This window comes from Dromiciops gliroides, chromosome 2 (genome assembly GCF_019393635.1).
Source record: "Dromiciops gliroides isolate mDroGli1 chromosome 2, mDroGli1.pri, whole genome shotgun sequence".
Classification (NCBI taxonomy): Eukaryota; Metazoa; Chordata; class Mammalia; order Microbiotheria; family Microbiotheriidae; genus Dromiciops; species Dromiciops gliroides.
Window position 1 is genome coordinate 81,701,532 of NC_057862.1, and position 23,205 is coordinate 81,724,736.

Genomic DNA, 23,205 nt, shown 5'->3' on the forward strand with positions numbered 1-23,205 from the left:
GGTAACCAGATTTCTGGTGATGAGCCCTTGTAGATATACCTAGCCAAACTGGACCTTGGACAATAGACATAGTCTCTCATCAGGCTTTAAGTCTTTCTAGCTTACTAGGATCTGCCAGTATTTATTTTTCATTGGCATAGCCCTCAAAACCCAGGGTCACCTCCATGCCACAATGAAGCACAAGGGTTGGTGTTTTGGGTAAATTCAAGATTTTTTTTTTTTTTTTTAGTGAGGCAATTGGGGTTAAGTGACTTGCCCAGGGTCACACAGCTAGTAAGTGTTAAGCGTCTGAGGCCCTATTTGAACTCAGGTACTCCTGACTCCAGGGCCGGTGCTCTATCCACTGCGCCACCTAGCTGCCCCTAAATTCAAGATTTTACAGTATCAGAACTATAATGTTGTATGTATTGTTTTCCTTAACAGACTTACTTTGCACAGTGCCTGGCACATGGCTTATTGATTGATTACTGATGGTATTCATGTTATTACCAAATTGGGGAGGGGGGAAGCCTATGAAAGAAATTGCTTTAAATAAAATCCTGGAAATACTTGTGTTGGAAAATGTACATGAATGTGAAATTTGCAGTCACCGTTAACTAGGACATGTTAGTTCCTGTGTACCATATAGAATTAATTATGATAAAGTAATCTAATCACTTGAAATAAATTACACAGCACTTAGCACAATGCCTGGCACATAGTAAGTGCTTAATGAACGCTTATTGACTAATACAAAGATCAAAGACCTTGAACAGCTATAGATTTTTCATCCAACACAACTGGCCTTTAGGTCTGCCTATCACCATGCTGGAATTTTGAGCAAATGTAATTGCCCTACATAGTGATACCATTATACCCCATTTCTCTAGGGGTCCTATTTCTGGTTACTTCAACCCTTAGGAATAATGCATGAAATTGCCTGGAAGTAAAGGGAAGAAAACTTCAGAGCCTGAGGGAAATGATCATCCCTAAATCCTTGCATGCAATCAGGCTTTTACATTTGTGGATAGAACTTTAATGATTCTTAGAGTTCTCAAAGTAGTTATCTGTTTTCTTGACCCTGGTAGAAGCCAACTACTTCTGGCCCGCTCTCTAGGAATTTATTGGCAGCCTGGAATAGAGAGAGAGAAGATGTAGAAGTGTCCTGGATATAAGAATGGATGTTCAGAGTAACCCACTAAATGAAATCCTGGAGAAAAGGTTTAGCTCGATAAACTGCTTCCGGAAGGCAGTCTAGTATGAAAGACATTTTAGAAAGGTTTTCATCAAAAGTGTTTAAATTTAAAATCGGGGTGGGGGTAATTATTTTCCTCCCTTTTATCTAGAAAATAACATACTGGACTATGTTGTCCCCCAGCCATGCCAGATAATTGAGTAATTCACTATGCGACTAAAAAACTATAAAAAAAATTTGAATTATGACTACATAAAGTGTTTGCAACTGTTCATTTTAGGATTCAAGCCCCCAAAATGTGGCAGTGTATGGAGCAGATAGGGTTCTCAAGGTTAAAATGTTAACAACTGTCTTCAAAAGTGTTGTGCTGCAGGGCAGCTAGGTGGTACAGTGGATAGAGCACCGGCCCTGGAGTCAGGAGGACCTGAGTTCAAATCCGGTCTCAGACACTTAACACTTACTAGCTGTGTGACCCTGGGCAAGTCACTTAACCCCAACTGCCTCACTTAAAAAAAAAAGTGTTGTGCTCCTCTTTGCTCCAATATGATTTTTTCCATATATCACACCTTTTCTGTAGTTAATAGTCCTCAAGTGGGACTGGGAAAGAATTCTTTTAGTTAGTTATTAATCCTGCTCTTATCTATCCCTGCTGAGGGCCATCTGAACCAGAGCTTAGTTTCCTCAGCTCTCAGTAGCAGGCAGCAGTGGTGGCCTCCCTTAGAGCTAAGCCTCCAAAGAGCTTGATAAGGAAACCAAAGAGGCTCAGACAGCAAAGAAATCCTCCTCCACTTGGTCTTAATAACTTTAATGTAATTGAATAAGCCATAAAAAATTTAGTATTCCACTTTCTAGTGTGGAAATTATCTGGGGAAAAATTTTCTTTTTTTGAAATCAGTAGGATTGGCAGTGGATAAAGCACTGGCCTTGGATTCAGGAGAACCTGAGTTCAAATTCGGCCTCAGACACTTGACACTAGCTGTGTGACCCTGGGCATGTCACTTGACCCGCATTGCCCTGGAAAAAAAACTACTAAAGAAATCAGTAGGAGTGGGGATGGGAGAGAGGAGAGTTTTATGTGAAGTGGAGGCCCTTGAGAAGTTTGGACTTTTCCCCTACCCTTAGGGAGATAGCCACCCCTGTGTTTATGTAAATAAATAAAGACTGGGGAGGCTTCTGGATGCTGAGTGATTGATGCTAAAAAAGGTCCTGTTGACTACTTAGTGTGAAGAAATCAGAAACAAGAATACATTTTTTAAAAAAATGCTGTAATTTGGGCTCCTATTTAAACACTTTCTTTTCAGGAAAACTATTTAACTGTAGGAACTCCCCAATTTGTTTCAGGTCGGTCTTCTCTCTTTCCCTTTGAAGATGCCTTTCTAGAGGACAGTCATGGTGACCAGTCTATATCTTCAGGTTTGAGCTCTCCAACCCGATGTCAGAATGGTGAAAGAGTGGAACGCTATTCTAGAAAGGTGTTCGTTGGGGGCCTCCCTCCTGACATCGACGAAGGTACCGTGTGTATGTATGTGTGTGTGTTTATTAACATGAAACATGTTAATTGTCTATTTTTAACATTAGCTCTTTGAGAGCAGAAATGGTTTCATTCTTGGCAGAGTGCCTGGTATACACTAGATGATTAATAAATGCTTGTTGATTGTTTAAAAAAAAACAAAACTCAACAGACCATGCCAATCATAGCTAATGTCCTGTTCTACAGTCTGCTTAGAGTATTATTGCCTTATCATTCTTGGTAAAGATCAAAATGGTTTATTTATGATGAGAGTGGTAATGTGTCATATCTAAGCAGTAGGATTGATACATTGTAGTCTTTCTTCATAGGGACTCAAAAACTAAAGTCCATTATATAGATTTGCTTTCCAGAACCTGGCAGGAAGTCAGGGAAGGGATCCTACATCATTCAGAGGTTTTTGTACCTCAGTTATAACTTTGAGTATGCCGATATTTCCAAGGCTTTAACCAAAACTTCAGCTATTATGCTTAGACACATTTGACATCATGTAAATATGTGTTTATATATGTATACGTAATTATTTACATACATATATGTAAGCATGACCTACATATTCCCTATACAGCCTGGTATTTTAGAGGAAGAATCAGGAAAACTTGTGTTCACATTCACTTCTGACAAATTATTGGCTCTGTGACCTTGGACAAATCACTTAACCTCTAGGTGTCCTAGGCAACTAAGACTAAATAGCTATTGACCTGCATTGGTGAAGGGAGTATCCTCTTCTGGGAGTTCCCTATTCCAAAGAAAATACAGGTCTAGTCTCTATCACCTACCTGTAAACACGAACTCCTTATAAAGGTAAAAAGTAATAATTAGGACAATTTGTTGGTTAAAACTAGACATTTTTATCATGAACTAATATTGTGATCAGTGTTAGGTAACTAATCATCTGAAGTGAAAACCTTCACTTTTGCCTAAAATTCCAGAGTTTAAAAATAGAAAAGGGAGAACAGAAAAATAGAAAAGTATCATAGAAGTGACTTGAAGAAAATCGTGTCAAGGTCAATTCTAGACGGTCATAAACCTACTTGAGAAAAATCTTAGGAATTCGTCCTTTTGTTAGCTCTTAAATATTTCTAGAAAATAGAATTTCATTTTTCAACAGAAAGGAAGAAAGAAAATTAGCTTGGATCATTAACACTGTAATTTGGCTGCTCTCTTAGTCATGAGTTCCTCATCACCTCTCAACATTCAATATGTTCAGGCAGAGGATGCATGACTACTTCTTAAGGATGTTAAAGGGGATTCACTTAGTGGGTAGGGATTATACTAGATGACCTTCTGATGCTAATAATGTTCTTTGAACTTATAAAGCCATGTAGAGCTGAAGCGTCTAATTATAAAGTCCTCTTCCTGGTTTAAAAATTAATCTTAGTTCTTCCCATAGTGAGTGTTGGCTTGTTTGTTTTCTTCCCCTCTAAATAGAGATTTTCATTTGTTGCTGAAAGAGCTGTTAATTTTAAACCTGACTAAAGCCGTTTTAGGAGATTATATTAATCTTTTGCCATGAGTCACAAAGAAGGTCCATCCAATTTACCAGGATTTTTAAAAATTGTTTTATTGAGGATGAGAGTATATAAATATAGGCTGTAACCAGTTTATTTGCTTGTCTTAACACTGTCATTCCATGAACCTGTTAGGGAAACACATTTTCTGCTGGCAAAAGACACACCAAAAAAGAAAAAGAAAAACTCATAGAACTAAAATGTGACTTTCTGTATTTCAGGATGACTTAAGAACTATGCATTTTCATATACTGTGCACCTTTGCTCTTTTCTGAAAATAAAAATTTTTTTACAGTTCTTATTTTTTGAGCTCATTTTCCTCAAGAACCAAATTCCTTAGTATTAGATCTGTTCCCATCCTCTATGGTACAATAAGTGAAATCTGTAATATAAAAGTGAGAAACTGAATTTTCATGCTTTTAAGCGAATTAAGTAAATATTGATTTAGTGTAATTTTATAGATAACCTTCATCTCCTCTTGTTAAGTGGCTTTAGGAAACAACCCTTAGGACATTTTTTGCTTCTTAAATAGGGTTCTCTATTTTGCTGCGTGGCAACATGAAGATTTCCCTTTCCCCCTCCTAAATCTCCTTATTTGTTTTTGTAGATGAGATTACTGCCAGCTTTCGTAGGTTTGGACCTCTTGTGGTGGACTGGCCTCACAAAGCTGAAAGCAAGTCATATTTTCCACCTAAAGGTAATAAGCTTACAATGCCTACACAGCCTGTTTTTAGAACTAGTGTAACAATTCAATAAAAGGCAGCCTTTTAACTCTTGAAGTGGCTGGGATTTTTTTTTTAGTCCATCATAATGTGGTTGTTAATATATGTAGAAAGAGAAGATAGCAAGCCCTTTTCTCCAAGACTATTCTAGTGGTTTCATAGTCTCACCCACGAAGAAGTGGAATGAATACCCCTTGGAACCAGCCTTTAGCTCATATTGATTTCTTACCATTGGAATGAATGTGGGGAGGGAATGCTAACTGTTGATCATTTTAACCAGTCTGAATGAAAGGCTTAAATCCATCTCCTGGAATAAATTCTGAGAATGACCTTCAGGTTGATCTTCTTGGGGAGAAAACAAGGAAGCTTAATGTGTTTATAACTAGTATTAACCTTGAAATGAAGAAACTCTTCCGAGGAGGGTCCAGTGGTGGTGAAGGTGGTAATTTGAGATGAGTTTATCTTTATCCCCATCTGTCAACATAGGGACAACATATCAAAGTAAAAGCTAGTACATGACTCTTAAAATCTCCTGGCTTTTCCCAGGTTGTTTTGGGGTTTGTTTTTGGTTTTTTGCCATTAAAAAAAAAGTTTTATGGCCGCCTTTTGGATTTGTATTGCCTTTTCTCTTTAACTTTCTCTACTCCCCCCCCATAGTGGACCCTTGTTTGTATGGAGAAAAACATTTAAGCAAACCAACTAACACAACCACGGGTAGCATTTACTTCATTCCACATCCAAAGTCACCCACTCTCTGCTGAGAGGAAGAAATCTTCTTGTTTATCACTTCTTTAAGACCAAAATTGTTCATTATAATTCATCAAAGTTCTTCTGCTTTTTCATGATATTGTTTACATTTCTGTCCTGTGTATCTTGTATCCTTAGTTCCACTTGATTCACTGCATCACTCCATATGGGTCTGCCCACATTTCTTTCAATCTCTTATATTCATCATTTTTTATAACAAGTTAATACTCAATTTAGATCCTTGCACCAGGATCTTTTGAGTCAGTTTCACTCAATAGGTATCCATACTGTTCCATCTTTTTTTTTTACCACTATGAATATTTTATTACATAGAAGAATCCCTCCCCCCCATTAACTTCCGTGGGTTATATGTCCAGTAGTGAGATCACTGGGTCACAAAGTATGAACAGCCTGGTCAGAGACTAATTCATAGCTTCACCAACAGAGATTTAGTGTTCCCCTCATACCTCCAATATTGACTTTTTAAAAAATCACTTTTGCCAATTTGGATGTGAGGTGAGATTTGGTTTATTTTTATTTTTTTCAGTGGATTAAATTGTCAGTTGATTTGCTGGGAATAACAGTTGGCATTGAACCCAGGAGGCTTGATTTGGCTAATACTGGGAGCATCACCTACTTATGTACTATTTACCAAGTTTTTGTTGCTAAAAGTGACATTATCTTGAGGATTATGCTGAAAACAGTTTTGAGAGGGACAAGTGCTATGTTTTATTATGTAGCATCAGCTCACTGGCTGAGAAAACAAGCTTTAGACACAATTACCTTAAATTTCTGCAGGTTCTTTCTGTGCCTTATTGTGGACTTAATTGATTTTTGCCCCAGTAAAACAAAATACAATGCAAAAATAAGTAATTTTTGCCCCAGGTTGTGGCTTAACCTAGGAAATGAAGGCAGCATCTTGTGACCCAATTGCAAATGACTCAGTCTACTAGCAGCTTCTCCTCTCACTGACCCCCTTATTCTGGAACTCTAAATAATTTACTAAGTGCCATCAATTGTTAACCTACTTCTATAGAATTTCCTCATTTAAAAGACAAAAACAAAAAAACCAACTGTTATTCAGCAAAGACCAAGCCAGTCTCCTGTCCAAGTAGTAGACATGGCCTTGAGGATGATCTTTTGTAGGGGAAATAAGAGGCAGTTTAGTCATTGTACTATGACGACATGGAGGCAGCTTTCAGAAGACTTTAGTAGAGGGCTTGTTATTGCTACTTTTAATAAGAAAAAAACAATCCTCCCCCTATGCCTTATAACCGAAGCATAGTCCAGAAAAGAGAAAGAAAAGACCTCTTCCATCACTCAATTCACATTTGAATCCTTGCCTACTTTGCTGAAAGGTAGAACCCTATCGTTCTCAGTTCACATCACTTCCGCTTGCAAACTTTTTGTCAAACTGCTGTTGTCCGGATGCAAAATCCCATCTCCTGCCTCAATATCTTTGCTTGGAATGAACACTCCTTCTTCGCCTTTGCATTTTCGGGTCCCCAAAGCACGGTTCCGATGCTCCCTCCTATGCCAGGTCTTTCTGTATTTCCGCCTCCTCTCCAGTTGCTAGTGCTCACGCCCTCTTGAAATTACGTTGTATTTTCTTTGTATTTACTTTGTCATCTGTGTATGTACAAGTTGCAATTGTACAGGACAATATAAACTCTTTGAGGGCCATGATTGTTGCTGTCTCCGTGGTACCCAGCACAGTCCCCAGCACACAAACACTTAATAAATGTCTGGATAGAATGTCGGCTGTATCTAATGAGTTCATCTGAAACAATCCAGTTTTATTTATAACTGGTTTCTGGCTTTCCTAGTAATCAGCGATTCTTCTGTGGGTGTGACTTTGTTTAGGTAAAGTTGAAATTAATCCGATATTTAGGGGGACCTTGGGGGGTAACCTAGTGCAGGGACCTCCTTTCACTAGTTGCCCTAGCTGACAGCTTTTTAGGTATATGCGTTGGACTAGATGGCTGACAGCAGTCCCTTCCAGTTCTAAAAGTCTGATTGTGGAATTAGCATACCTTGGCCTTCTTAAATATTTGAACAGACTACAATTGAGTCTTTTAAACTTGACAGGAATGCGAAGAGCAGGGGAGATAGTGAGGTTGCATTGACCTGGCATCTTTCCAATACGAGGGTTGCTGAGGGGTTTATAGTTATTTGTGGCAGGCTCTTGTGAAGACAAGAGATAATGGTTTCTGGTGGTTTTATCAGTAGCCCTTTGAGCACTAAAAGATGAGTGATGTGAATATACCCAAAAAGGAAGGAATCCTGTCCAAGGCCAAATTCTTATTCTTCATATCCTATAGAGATAGAAGGGCATTTGCAATCAAATCATTGAAAGTTCTAAAGGAAGAAAAATGCACTATTGATGGAAAATCAGTTTTGCATTTCCTGCCTCTGACTTATTAGCTCTGTGACCTTGAGGAAGTCACTACATGGCTGACCTTCAGTTTTCACCTGTGTATAATGTTATCTGCTTCAGGAATCATTGTGAAGACTAAAGATTTACAGCTGGAATGGATTGTAGAGGCCATTTGGTGAAACCCTTTCATTTTACAGATGAGGAACCTGATGTCCAGAGAGTCCAACTTGGACTTATTTCTCCAAGTTCTTAAAAGTAGGAAGTGTCAAAGATAATATCTGAACCAGGTCCTTTGACTCCCAAGTCAGTGATCTTTTCCCACTGTCATCACCTCTGAAATGAGGGGATGCATTTTGCAGTCTTTTAAACACTATATAATTGTTTTTTCCTTCTATTCCTCTTTTTTGATTGCTTAAATTTTCTCTTTTTTCCTTTTGAAATTCACAAACATGGCCATTTCAATATATAAAGAACAAAAATGTGCATTTTTCATGAAATCAGAAACTGTTTTAATAACAGTATTGAATATAACATATCAGTAAAAGTCCTCCATTTGCTTGTGTCCTTTTCTGAATTTCCCTCTGCTATTCTTTGTGTTTTAAAAATTCTTTATAGACCCTTTAAAAAAATCTCTATTACTAACTACATACTGTCCCATGAATAGGCTATTCTCCCCAGCCTCTCCTGGAACTGCCATTACTCTGAATAAGCCAGTTCTTGAAATTTCATCAGAAAACTTTACTTGTAAAAAAAATAATAAAAAGCATAGTCAGACAAAACCAATCAGCACATTAAAGCACCGGATAATGGTTAGTCATCTTGTTTGATGTGAATGTAGCTATTATTTTTTTTAAAGTTTAGTAAGGACAACTGAAGAAATTACTATGGGAATTAATCTTTTCAAAAATCTGTTTATATGAGTCTCTCAGTGATGATAATAAATTTAATGCTTTGAAAATGTGTATCAATAGTGTTTTCATTTTGAGTGACTGCAAGAGTGAAAACTCCTCAAGAGGAATTGTATCCTATCTTCCTTATATATCCCAATACATTGTTTGGCACTCAACTATTTAGTAGTTGAATAAACAATTCATACAATTACAGTTAAATCTGACTTCACTCAGAATGCTTTTTCAATCCATATCCTACCCATTCATCAAAATATAGCTCAGGTTCTACTTTTTCTTCTAATAGATCTTCCTTCTGACTTAGTTTATGTCACTGGTTGTATTAGGACCTTCCTCAATACTGTTTTTTTCTCTCATTGTCTATTATACAATTTTTTCCCATATAAATATTTTATATTTTCCAGTTACATTTAGAGATAGTTTTCAACATTTGTTTTTATAAGATTTCTAGTTTCAAATTTTTCTCCCTCCCCCCTCCCCAAGACAGCAAGTAATCTGATATAGATTATATATGTATAATCACATTAACATATATCTGCATTAGTCATGTGATGAGAGAAGAATCAGAGCAAAAAGGAAAAACCTCAAAAAAGAAAAACAATAACAAAAAACAATAGAAATAGTATGGTTCGATCTATTATACAGTTTAAAGCTTTGTTTACTGTCTTGTTTACTGGATGCCTCATGTGTGTGTTGGCTCCCCAAATAGATTATAAATTCCATTTGAGGGTGGTAGCTAGGTGGCGCAGTGGATTAAAGCACTGGCCCTGGATTCAGAAGGACCTGAGTTCAGGTCTGACCTTGGACACTTGACAGTTGCTGGCAGTGTGACCCTGGGCTGGTCGCTTGGCCCTCATTGCTCTGCAAGAAAAAAAAATTCCATTTGAATCTTGATACCCCAGAGTACCAAACATATAGTCAGTAATTGGAGAAAAAAAAATTCCTTGGTTGATTAATATGAGTGGAACTAGGAAGAGAAGATGGTGGACCTTTTTCTGTCATGCATGTAGATTTACTCTTTATTTGCTTACCTTATTTTCTCCTCCATTACAATGGGAAATGGAGAGGAATCTCTTATCATATGATCCTCTCTGGTGTCTTTAAAATGAAGGCAGTCCTCTAGGGAAAGAAGATGTGGTAGCAAAAATGGTAGGGTTCTGCTGGAATGGAAATAGTTTAAAATTAATGTTCCTATCACTTGATCATAAAATGGAACCCAAGTCTCTTCTGAATTTAATTATGAATAACCAGAAGGAAATTTAACTCTACATCTTGCCAAAACTTTGAAAATTTCTTTGATGTTTTTAGTACTGGACTTGTACTAAAGGGAAATTGAATATATTAGCATATTCCATGAAACTAGAGGCATTATAAACAGAACCAAATCTCATATGGTATTGTAATTGTCTTAAGTGATTATCTAATTGAACCAGGAAGAAGGAAGGACAAGACATTGCAAATGATCATGTCACCTTGGACACAGTTAATGCAGTGTTTATCGAGTGATCAGCACAAAGCCCTGTACCACATGATGCAAAGGGGCACCAGGCAGCAGTATGAGATGTAATTCCAATTTGCCAGTTTCATATCTTTGAAAAGTTAAGACCCATATGTGAAAGTTAGATAGTATATGGGAATTACCAAATAGATCTTAAAAGAAAAAAGATGACTCTAGGCTGGAATGATTTAAGGAAGGTTTCATGGAGGAGGTGGATTCCACCTCAGCTTTAAAGGATGGGAAGGATATAAGTGAAGAGGAAGGTGGGAAGAAGGCATTTTATAGACAAAGAAATCCTGAGGTAGGCTTCATATGAAGCGTATTTGTTTGGGAGGAACAGTGTCAGGCCTGAACGGAGTCAAGGATTTATGTTGGGGAATAGTTGGAGATGAGGTGGGTTTGGACTGTGTCTCACACGTAAAGTTCTATCCCTGTCTCCATGCTTTTGCTTTGCCTATTCCCCTTGCTTAGACAACACTCCCCTTTTCAGCCTCACTGAATCCCCAGTGCTCAGGCACCACTTTCTTCATAAAGTTTTTCCGATTCCCCAACTGTCTTGGCTGCCTTGCCCCTCTGCCCCACCCCCAACCTTGTAGTATTTTGTATTCTTCATGTGCTGATATATGTACATGTTGCCTCCACTGAGGCCAGGGATTGTTTTGTTTTTATCTTGATATCTCTGGCACCCAGCATAGTGTCTAGCACATAGAGCTTAATAAACACTTGTTTATTGATTGTTGTCGGACAGGCAGTACACTAGGGGCTAGGGATATAGGGACAAAAACAACCCCTGCCCTCAAGGAGATTACATTCAGACAACATGCAAGCATAGAAATAAATATAATATATAATCAAAGTGATCTTGGGTAATTTTAGAGGGAATAGAATAGGCTTTTCTCTAGAAGGCAGCATTTGAGCTGAGTTTTGAAGGAAGCAAGACATTCTAAAAAGCACAGGCAAAGAAGGGAGTGCATTTCAGGTATGTGAGAGAGCCTGTGCAAAGGCAAAGAGAGGTGTAGGACAATGTTGTATGTGAAGAATCGGAGGCAGGCCACTTTGGCTAGGCTGTAGGGTGTGTAATGTGTATCACTTTGGAAAGTAAGGTGGGAGTCAGATTGCAAAAGGCTTTAAATTCCATGTGGAGAACTCAGTATTGGATCCTAGAGGCAACAGGGAGCCATTGGAATCTCTTGAGAAGAGGAATAACATATTCACACCTGTTTTTTTAGGAATTTGACTTTAGCACTTATGTGAAGGATCAATTTAAAAGGTCAGAAGCTAGAGTCAGGAAGGCCAGTTGGGAAGATGTCAGAGTAATTGAAGTTAGAAATAATGAGTGCCTGAACTAGGTTGGTGGCTTGTGAATAGAGGGAAGGGGACAAATGTGAGAGTGGTGGAGGTAGAATCAGTAAGATTTGGCAACTGATTGTAGGTGTGGGATGGAGACCAGAGAGTCTAGGATGATTCTGAGATTGCACATGTGGTGACTAGATGAGTGATGGGTGGTCCCCTAAACAGAAACGGTAGAAGGAGTGTTAAATTTGGAGTCAGAGGGCCTGGCTTAGGACTCTGTCTTGGTTTGCTTTCGACCTCTTTGGCTTCAGACAAGTCACTTTGCTTCTCTGAGGCTTTTTACCTAATATGGAAATTGAGGTGGGGTATATCTCGAAGACTTCTGATCTTACTTCCTATTCTAAATCTTTGATCCTCTGATTTTTGAAGCTTTTTGAGAAAGGCACTGATTGATATATTGATGAAGGTAGTATTTTGGAAAAATCATCTAACAGAATTGGTCAAGAAGGGGAAGAGACTAGACACCAAAAGTTAATCTAAAGATCTTTAAAGCAATCCAGGTATGAGGTTATAAGGGCAATAAACACAGTGGGGGCAGTGAGAATGGAAAGAAAGGGACAGAGGGCAGAAACATTACAGAAGGAGACTCCAGTGGTCTTAGCAACTGACTAAATGTGGGGGAAAAGGTGAAGGAACCAATTTTCATTCACTATGAGAATGATGACAGCTTAGAGATGGGGAGGGGGAGAGAGACAGAGAGACAGAGAGAGAGAGAGAGAGAGAGGGGGGCGGGGGAGGGAGGGAGAGAGAGGAGAAAGAGAAATAAGCATGAGCTCATTGGTGTTATGAAACTGACAGCTAAGGCAAAGATTAGGGCTGTAGAAACCTCTTTGAAAATTGTTTGCATAATGAACTGATGATGAGTGAGATGAGTAGAACCAGGAGAACACTGTACACAGTATCAACATCATTGTGTGTTGATCAACTGTGATAGACTTGATTCTTCTCAGCAATACAATAGTCCAAGATAATTCCAAAGGACTCATGATGGAAAATGTTCTCCAAATCCAGAAAAAAAAAATAACTGTTGAATCTGGATGCAGATCGAACCATACTATTTCTCTTGTTTTTGTTGTTCTTTTTTGAGGTTTTGCCTTTTTGCTCTTATTCTTCTCTCATAACATGACTAATGCGCCAATATGTTTAATGCAATTGTACATATATAACCTATATCAGATTACTTGCTGTCTTGGGGAGAAAAATTTGAAACTAGAAATCTTATAAAAACTATCTTATGAAAACTATCTCTAAATGTAACTGGAAAATAATAAAATATTTATATGGAAAAAATTGTTTGTATAGAGATTATGGTTAAAACATAGGATTAGATGAACCTCTGAGGGAGAGATTGAAGCCAGAGTATGAAGAGGAGGAACGAGGCCTGAATTTTGAGAAATATCAACAGAGAAGGGGCAAGGAGAGCCTATGAAGGAGACAAGTGAGAGAAAAACCAGGGAAGCTTCTTGAATAGAGAGCTGAATTCTGTCAGGAAGACTTGAGTTTGAATTATCTTTCAAATGCTTACTAGCTATATAAACCTGAGCAAATTATTTGACCCATTTTTTGAGCCTCAGTTTCCTCATCCCGAAAAGGGGATAATAGTACCTATATCATGAGGCTTTGTAAAGATCAAATGAGTGAATGTATTTGAAGAGCCTTTAAGCTTTACAAGTGTTTTAAGTACTAGGTAATGAAAGCTATTCTAAAGCTATAGAGACCAAGGGAAGGGAAGCTTCCAGAAAGACCATGGTCAGTAAGTAATGGCTATCATTGCAGAGATGTCAAAGAGGACAAGGGCTAGATAAGGACGGCCACTGGATCTGATGAGGAGGAAATTCTTGACCTTTGAGCATGCAATTTCAGAAGAGTAACAGGAACAGAAGCCAGGCAAATTTCAGCTAACATTCATTTTTCCAGGACAGGAAGGAAACAAACATCAGTGGACTGTTCTTGCTCACAGTAATTACCCAGAGCCAAGAACTGTGGGAATTTTCCTTACCTCCTGTGTATTGGACCAACCTGACTTTAGGTCCAGAGCGGCTTTGCTCTCAAGTTCCCCAGAGCAAAATTATCACGACTGCAATCTACCCAGGTGACTAAGATATAATTAAATGCAGGGAAAGAAGGGGTAGAGACAAAGTCTACAGGCATTGGAATCTGATGGCCAAGATCCAGCTTGAGCATTTGAGCTCTTAGTAATAAAATCTTCCATGACTGGAGGAATGGCCTAGGGGAGGAATTAAGTACAGGCAGGCCACAGTGGAGCAAGATCCCACCTAAGAAACCACCTGGGTCTTTTGCACTTGTGAGCAATTTCTAGGCTCACCTTGAAATTAGGATAGAGAGAAATAATAAAATCCAAACAAGGTAGTTCTGTTTCATGAAGTTGATGTGATTGTTGATTTGTACAGCACCTTTTGTCCTTGAAAGCCTTTATAGGCTCCAAGCTGTGGTGACTTATGGCTAGGGCACCAACCCATCACACTGAAGGCATGACACAATCTTGACACAGCAGGTCTCTTGAATCTCATGGAGAGTTCCTACATCATTGGTGCCATTTTCCCATGTTCAAAAGTGCCAGAGACTTTCTGTCCTTCCTTTCTACCATGGTTGTAATTCTCTCAGCATCAGCTTTGTACTTGATTATTCCTTGCATGCTCAAAGAAGAACAGTGTATGCCTTGTGAAAAAATAAAGATATTTTCACCTATTTTCTAGTGCGGGTATCATCCAAGGGAAGGAATAATCAGTTCAAAATAAATTGTGAGCAGGTGAATTATTTTGGTATTTTTGCAAGGCTGGTCAATATCAAGAAGCAAACAAGGTAGGATGTTATTTGTGGCACTTCCTGGGCATTTATGCTATCTCATCCTCAGGAAGTGTTCCTCAATACTTTCTTCCCTGTACTTGTCTGTCCTACCCATGTGTGTTATGAGCATGTCAGAGGATCTGATCTGGCATGATCCGGGGCTTTAAGTCTTAGCTGGCCCTTCTCACTTCAACTACACATGGGAATAAGCAGTTCACCTGGATAACCAGAAACAGTGTAGTGCAATGGAAAGTGTGCAAAATTTGGAATCAGAGAACTTGAGTTCAGATCCTACATCTTCCACTTACTGCCCCTGGGACTTTAATCAAGTCATTTTTTTTTCTTTTTTTTTTTTTTTTTGCAGGGCAATGAGGGTTAAGTGACTTGCCCAGCGTCACACAGCTAGTTAAGTGTCAAGTGTGTGAGGCTGGATTTGAACGCAGGTACTCCTGAATCCAGAGCCAGTGCTCTATCTACTGCGCCACCTAGCTGCCCCCTAATCAAGTCATTTTGAACTCACTAGGCCTCAGTTTTCTTAACTGTAAAATTTGGAGGCTGGACCAGATGACTTATAAGGCCCTTCCAGCTCTCTGTCTTTGATTCTCAGTTCTCTGGCTTCATTAGATGTCAAATGGAACTTTTGAGCCTCAGTTTCTTTACTTGGGGTGGGAGGATCATTTTGTCTCCCCTATCCATCCCTGAGTCTTCTTGTGTCCATAATCTATTAGTTCCCTAACCCTCTTCCTTCATTGTTTATCAGAAATGGAAACTGGCAGTCAATTAACAAACGTTTTACCGGCCTGACACTGTGCTAAGTGCTGAGAATATGAAGACAAGTAATAAACTAGTTTCTGCTTCCAAGGAGCTTCTGTTTTATCAGGGGAAACAAAATTTACACTTAGAAGTAAATTCAGATTACAAACAAGGTATTGGGGGGGAGGTCAATTAATAAACAAAATAATGACAATGCTGATAATGTCCTTCATATGTAATAACACTTTGGACCATATGTAGAGCATGTGCCTTTTAGTTTTTCTAATAACAGTTAATGCATATACTCTGACCCAGCTACCCAAGCTCCCCTTGTGCATTCAGATTTAATTATGCTAAATCACAAGGGCATGACAATGCAGATGTTTATAACACCAATGCAGTCTGTGGCCACGGAGAAGAAATCTAACATCAGACTCATACCACATTAACACTGTGTTCTTAAGTAAATTGAATTAACCAACTACATAGCAATGTAGGAGAGGCTGAAAGGTGTGCTGGAGGGAGAACCAACCTTAGTCAGGAAGAAGAGATTACATTCCCTCCCTCTCCCCCCCCCCCCCCCTGCCCCCGCCCCAGACACACACATACAGGTGTCCTTGATTATATAAAATTTGGGATAGTTACAGATCTTCTTTGGTTAAAAAAAAAAGGATTTCCTCACCCTAAGTTCCTTGAGATAATAAGATCTGGTTTGTCTCCCCAAAACTCAATTATACATAGAATTATAAAATGTTAGAGCTGGAACACACCTTAGACCCCACCCCCAGAGGCATCTGAGCTATTGTGGAAAGAACACTACATTTGGAGGCATGGGAACCAAGCCCACATTCCAAGACCCTTATTATATCTGAGTAACTTTGGGCAGATGGCTTATACTCTCTATGCTTCAATTTTCTTATCTGTAAAACAGTGATGTAAACTAAATGAATCCTGTCTTTGGACATTTAATGACTGTGTGACCCACACTGGGCAAAGCTTTTAATTTCAGTGCCTCAGGCAGCTCTCCAAGCCTAAGTTGGAGAGTAGGTGTAGGTCTGTATTCATGGGGGAAGTTTCTCTTTAGGAGTTCCCTCCACTAAATAAATCAAAGGTCTGGTTTACCCGTCAGGCTTGTTGTAAGGAAGGGGATTTGTAAACCATAAACCGTAATATCAATGTGAGTCCTAATTCAGAGTCCAGTCTCTTAGTAGTAAGGATGAAGTAACAGGCCAGGCTGCAAAAGCACACAGTATTTTATGTGTCCCTGAGTCATGGTCCCCAAGCTAGTGTTCTTTCTAATAAACCACCCAAGATGAAAGAGGAGAAAAGGAGGATCACCAGATAAATCAGTTTTGTTATACAGAAGACATGGGAACATTGACTTTACTGTTTCCTTAAAACCATTCTTTAAATCTGGCTTTAAGAATATCTGAAGGAAGTTCAGCTTTCAGAGTGATTTGTTATATTTTTTTCTTTTCCAGAATAGCTCGAGTAGAAATCAGATGTTTTAAGCAATAATTCCAAGGCTTTTTCCCTCATGAGATTATGTAAACTAATCAAGTCAAATTGTGAAGCAGAATGATTTTAATCTCTGCTTTTCTTAACTACTTGCAAGACGCAAGTAGCTTATGTTGAATTTGCATCTTCTCCATGGAAGATGATGGCGCCAGTTCACTAGCCACATGTGCCCTGAATGTTTGGCAAATCTTCACTCACTGGTGGTGAAACCACCTGTCCACACATCCTTAAAATATTCCATTTGACTGTAGCTTTGCTTCTGAAAGGTGTTGCCCATAAAACTACAGAAAATGTGTTGTAACAGAGATCCTTTTGCTTCACAGAGCAAAATTTCCCATCCAGCTAATTGCTTATTAATTACCTCTGGCCACCGGGCATTGTTTGTTGCCAGAAAGAGCAGTAGAAAGAGACTCGGTCTCTCTACTTAGACATTGACAACCAGCAGTGTGAGGTGGAAAGAAGAATGGATTTGGAGACTCGGGCATTTTGCCATAGTGTCACTTTCTTCATCTGTCAAATGAGGGGTAGAGTCGATTATCTCTGAAATCCCTTCCAACTCTAATGTTCTGTGCTTCTGTGTATAATCTGAGAGACTAACTGGGGCAGGGCGGGGGAATAGCAAAAAAGCTAGATGTGTGTTAGCGTATCCAGAGTACAAGAGACCCTGGGAATACTTCCCCCTAGTCCCTTTTCTCTGCTTTATCAGGGAAGGCTTTATGAACTTGCCAAGCTGGGCCAAGGAAAGTGTTTTATTAATTAGGTAAAATCTTGGAGAAGGCAGAGTAGCAGGCATATTTTTGTCCCTAAGGTATTGAAGAAGCCAATCAAGCTACAGTGATCAGGCAAGCAAACTGATCGAGGATTCTAAAGTTGGAATTGAGAGAAACCTAAGCGGTCATCTAATCTGCTCTTGCTTCAAGCTTGGGTGGTATGATTAATGGCTTTAAAAGTAGGGGTTGAGTATCTTGGTCATAATAGGATATCTACTGAAAAGAACATAGTCATGAAGAGAATAACCCTGGGAAGCAGCATTTAGAAGAATGGGAAGGTGACCGTGTCTAGCAGAGGAAAAGAAATTAGGTAGTAATACAAGTGACCAGTCACACTACTTTAATTCTTCAGCTGATACATGGCTCATGCAGGTGGCTCATTTCTTCCTTTGGTGTGAATCACACCATGCCTCCATGTCTTATTAAGATGGTCTTTGTGAGTTGCTGTTGCCTCAAATTTTCATTATCTGGTTCTTGGTCAACCTTCTGGTGATGATCTTCTCCAAATTGGGTTAGGCCATCCTCAAAGCCTTGCTTCTACTTTGGTCTAGGAGTATGTGTACTATACCTCAGGATTCCAGGATCACCTTTGTGCTGCAATGAGAGCTGGGGAGAAAAATAGAGAAAGAAGCAAAAAAGAGAGGAAAAGGTGAAGGAGGAAGCAGCAGGGGAATTGGGGAAGCTGAATTTGCCAGCAAGATTAAATAGGTTATATTCAGAAAAATACTGAGTCAGAAAGTACTCTTAAGATTTTTTGTTTGAGATAATAAAATGGCTTTGACCCACTTGGATAAAAATGCAGAGTACAGGCATATCATTGATGGAAGATGAACATCCCTGGCTTTGCCACATTCACTGGGAATTTCAGAGAGTGCATTGCATTTGAACGGCCTTATAAGATACATGCTTTGGGGCAGCTAGGTGGTGCAGTGGATAGAGCACCGGCCCTGGATTCAGGAGTGCCTGAGTTCAAAAACGGCCTCAGACACTTAACACTTACTAGCTGTGTGACCCTGGGCAAGTCACTTAACCCTCATTGCCCTGCCAAAAAAACCAAAACAAAACAAACCCTTCCTTGAACATCATCTCCTGGCTCAAAATTGCTCTCTCCTTTTTCTGTACTTCAATGTCCTTTTGTTCATATCTAGTCATTATATTCTTGCCTTGTATTAGTTATGGTGTGCATATCTAATATCTCCTACTAGATTATAAGCTGGCCAAGGACAGGAACCATCTCTCTATCTCTCCGTCTGTCTATCTGTCTATATTTTATCTTTGCATCTCTGTCAGCACACAGTGTTTTGTTTAAATATTTACCAAAAGGAAGCATACAAAATGGCAGTTTAAGTCCTGTGAATAGAACGTTTTGTTCAAGGTTTGTGCTTTGAGAAAGTATGAAACCAGAGGGAGAACCCTAAGGCACTCACTCCCTAGCCAGAAGTTGGACTCAATAAGAATCCAAAGGAGATGTTGGGAGTGACATGAGAAGCAAACCAGGTAAGTCCTGTCAGGAGGCTAGACAGAAGATTTTTAAGAATACAGTGCTTGTGTCTAAAATACTTAAGAAATTCAGAAGGATCAGGATGGTGTATATACTTCAGGTTTTTTGTTAAGATTGATAAAATGGGGACAGGTTCTGTGGAATTGCAGAGATGGATGGAGTTGACCATCGGAAGGTCTTATCCCTTATTTTTGTAGGAGCATATTCTGCTGCCAGTTAAACTTCACTCAGAAACAGGTCAAATAACATTTAGCCACTTTATTAGTTCTGTGGTAGTTGGGAATAAGTCCTTACAAATTTGAATATTTTTTGACCATTGTCATTAGTTATTATAATAGGTTTAGGTAAGTTAACTAGAACAGAAATGAAAGTCTATTGAAAGAAATTTCTAGTAACAAAATTGGTTAAGCTTCAAGAATGAATCCAGAGCCCAATTGTTTATCATCAAAACCTTTATTTTCTTCTATATCTTAGAAAGCTTTAAAAAAAAAATTTAAAGCCTATAAATGGGAAGTTTGCAGGCAGTAACAACATTGTTTTCTTCCCATCATGTACCTGTCCAAAAATTTGATTGGCTTTGTTCATGTAACCGCCATACTATTTCTCCTTATAATGACTTTACCACTATCTCCTAGGACTAAATCTAAACTTTAATTATTTTCTCAAAATAATAAAATACTGTCATGTATAATAGTGATAGGTTAAATTTAATATTTGGATTTCAGAACCTCCCAAACATTCTTTTTAACAGTTGGGAGGACATGATCCTTTCTGGTGAACTTAGAGGTGAAGACATGGAGAAGAATTTCATCAGAATAGGCAGGAAAGGATAAGTTGCATCACTGGAAGGAACATCCAGAGCAAAGAGATCACAATAAGATCAATTTGCATAAAAGATTAAGCCATCCTAAAGTTATCCTGAAGTCCCTTTTATATCTGATCCTGGGAAAGCTTCTCTTGGCTTCTATTTGTGATCCCATTGTTCTTTGACCTCAGAGAGGAACAAATTCCAATTTTGGAATGAAAAATGCCTCTGAAGGGGAAGTAATGCAAGTTTTAAAAGGTAGATTAATTTAGGAAATCAGCCAGGAACATTTCAGAGGGGAGCAAATGTGGAAATAGCACTACAATGAGGAACCCAGGATCAATCCCCTACATTGGAACATTAGCCCCAGACTCAATCTAATTTATGGGAGAAAGACTCCCCATTAGCTGTATGAGCCATAGAACAGAGGAACTGAGTCGTCTTACTTCACTTATGAATTGGGGAAGAACAATGATTTTCATATTTGAATAAACCTGTTTCTCGCACAAAGAGTATGGTATTGTGGAAAGAACACTGGGTTTGGTCTCAGAAGAGTTGTGTTTGAATCCCAGTTCTACTACCTACCACTTGTGTGACCTTAAGCAATTCAGCCTACCTCTGTGGGCCTCAGTTTCCTCATCTGTAAAATGAAGGTTCCAACTAGATGATTTTTAAGGTCATTCCCAACTCTAAATTCTTTTAAAAAAAAAAATATATATATATATAATATATATATATATTAATTGCAAAATGCCACCATACTCTCCTCACATGTATGACATGTAATTGACAAGTGTACTAGACAACATGGAGTATAACAATTTTTTCCATGAAAGAACCATGTATAATTAATTTCTGAACATTCCATTCTTTTCTCAGAGTTTTATCTGTGAATGTGATGTAGATCAGCCAGATAGCTTTCAGTATTTGAATATATGACAAAACCCAAATCTTTGAGGGGTCTGTCAAATCAAAGAGGGATTAGATTTATTGCTGCTTAGCCCCAGAGGGCAGAATTAGAAGTAATGGGTGAAAGCTTGTGAAAAGGAAAAATTAGGCTTAATTCCTAACAATTAGAGGTATCCGTAAGAGGAAGGTGGTGCCTTAATGTTTGATAAGTTTCCCTTCATTGGAGATCTTCATATAAAAGCTGAATGATCACTTGTTATCTGTTGTAGTGGGGAATGTCTTTGTCAAGTTGGACTAGATAAGTAAAACTCAAATAGGAACTTAGGAAATACAAGTTAACAGTATCTTACCACAAGGTGTTTTTATTTATTTATTGTGGACTAGATGACTCTTTTGTTCCCTCCCAAACCTAACATTCTGTTTTAGTCACTATTCTCATGTCATTAATATTAAATTGCATATTTTAAAATTTTACCTTAACTAAGATTTATTTCTAAGTAGTATCTTGGCATAGATCAAGAAACACAAACATAGATCAAAAACACAACTGTAACTGGCCTTTGGAGTCATTTGTGTTTTGGTTGTCTGTTTTTTTGTTGGTGAGGCAATTGGGGTTAAGTGACTTGCCCAGGGTCACACAGCTAGTAAGTGTCAATGTTCTGAGGCCGGATTTGAACACAGGTACTCCTGACTCCAGGGCCCGTGCTCTATCCACTGTGCCACCTAGCTGCCCCTTGGTTGTCTGTTTTTAAACAATGATTTTTGCCACTTCGTGGTGGAGTTTGGTTAGTGTGCTAGTAATGTTATGGTAAAATTATGTTTTAGTCTTTTCTTTAAGAACCACTAATGAAGTGGGACCAAGTGGCAGAGTCAAGATTTGAACCCATAATTTAAACTTTGAATAATGTGAATTCAAAATATGCAACCAGTTCAGAGGATTTACGATTTGCATTCGTTGTGACCTAGCTGTAGTTCAGGCAACTAGTGATGGGGGCCTTTGTAGTAAAGAGTAGACAGACATGGGAGATGTTGATGCCATTCTACCTCCACCTTGACAATTGATTATATATTTGGGGAGGGGGTAAGGTAGAGTCAAGAATTGAAGATGACTGCAATTCTAAACCTGGATGAATGGAAGGTTGGCAATGCCTTCAACAGAAACAGGGAAACTAGGAAGAGGGGCTGGAGTTGAGAAAACAACTTATACAAATGGCATGGGTATATAAAGTTTAAATTATAAACCTGAAGTATATACACCATCCTGATCCTTCTGAATTTCTTAAGTATTTTAGATACAAGCACTTTATTCTAAAAATCTTCTCTGTCTAGCCTCCTGACAGGACTTACCTGGTTTGCTTCTCAGGTCACTCCCAACATCTCCTTTGGATTCTTATCGAGTCTTCATAGGCAGCCTATTCTGCTTGTGCATACTACTAATAGTTAAAGAAGTTTTCCTTTCTGTCAAACCAAAGTCAGCCCCTTTGCAATCGGCACCCATTATTCTTTCCACTTGTTTTCCAGGTGATAGTGCTCCCCATCTTCTATTCTTCTCCCCCTTTTCTTTTTTCTAGGCTACATGTCACCACTTGCATCATTTCTTCTATGTCATGATCCTGGAGGCTCTTCACTATCCTGGTCACAACTTGGTACAGTGGAAGGAGCACTGGATTTGGCAGCAGAGGGCTTGGCTTCAAGTCCTGCATGCCCTTCTTTCTGTGTGGAACCTTGGGAAAGTTAGTTAAGTTAGGCCGTTTGTGAGAAATATCACTCCAATAACTTCTGGAAGTCAGCGTTGGTGATGTGTCAAAGGCTCATTTATTACCATTCTCATGAGAATGGGCCACCTCTGTCCAGCTGGTGGGTGACCAAAAATGGAGGTTCACAGGCCGGTTTTTATCTCCTCTCATCTCTAACCAAAATGGCCCCTCCCCTTTTTCACCATTATTTTGATTACTCAAGGGCACACCCCAAACTAGCTAATCTGAACAGTATTTCTTAGCCAATGGAGGGGACAATTCTTCCATTCCTCCCTTATATGGACACAGCTCAGGAGCAGACCTGATTGCGACCAGCCCAGGATTTCCCTGAATCATGTGATTTTTGTTGGGGGTGGGGGAGGAGACCTTTTTCCTCAAACAGGTCCTGAGGAGTGTAATTTAAATGGTGACTGTTATATCCTTATGGAGAGGAGACCATTACCTATTTCCTCACAGGGATGGTGCATTAGGATGATTGCCTAGACCATAGGGATGAAGAATGAATTAGAAGAGGTATAGACTACACACAGAAATCAATTAGAATTTCCATTTCCTCACACTGTTCA

The 23,205-nt window shown here is 38.9% G+C and overlaps 1 protein-coding gene across 19 annotated transcripts in view; it reads left to right on the plus strand.

The window, feature by feature from the left end:
* CPEB3 (cytoplasmic polyadenylation element binding protein 3) overlaps positions 1-23,205 on the plus strand; it is a 256,089-nt gene that overhangs the window by 170,887 nt on the left and 61,997 nt on the right. For 14 of the 19 annotated variants that reach the window (XM_043987657.1, XM_043987655.1, XM_043987641.1 and 11 more), the window contains 2 exons: positions 2,516-2,683; positions 4,821-4,910. In XM_043987657.1, coding sequence (XP_043843592.1) covers positions 2,516-2,683; positions 4,821-4,910 — 258 coding nt within the window. The remainder of the gene's footprint in view (positions 1-2,515; positions 2,684-4,820; positions 4,911-23,205) is intronic. The other 5 variants (XM_043987643.1, XM_043987644.1, XM_043987652.1 and 2 more) reach the window with 1 other exon arrangement.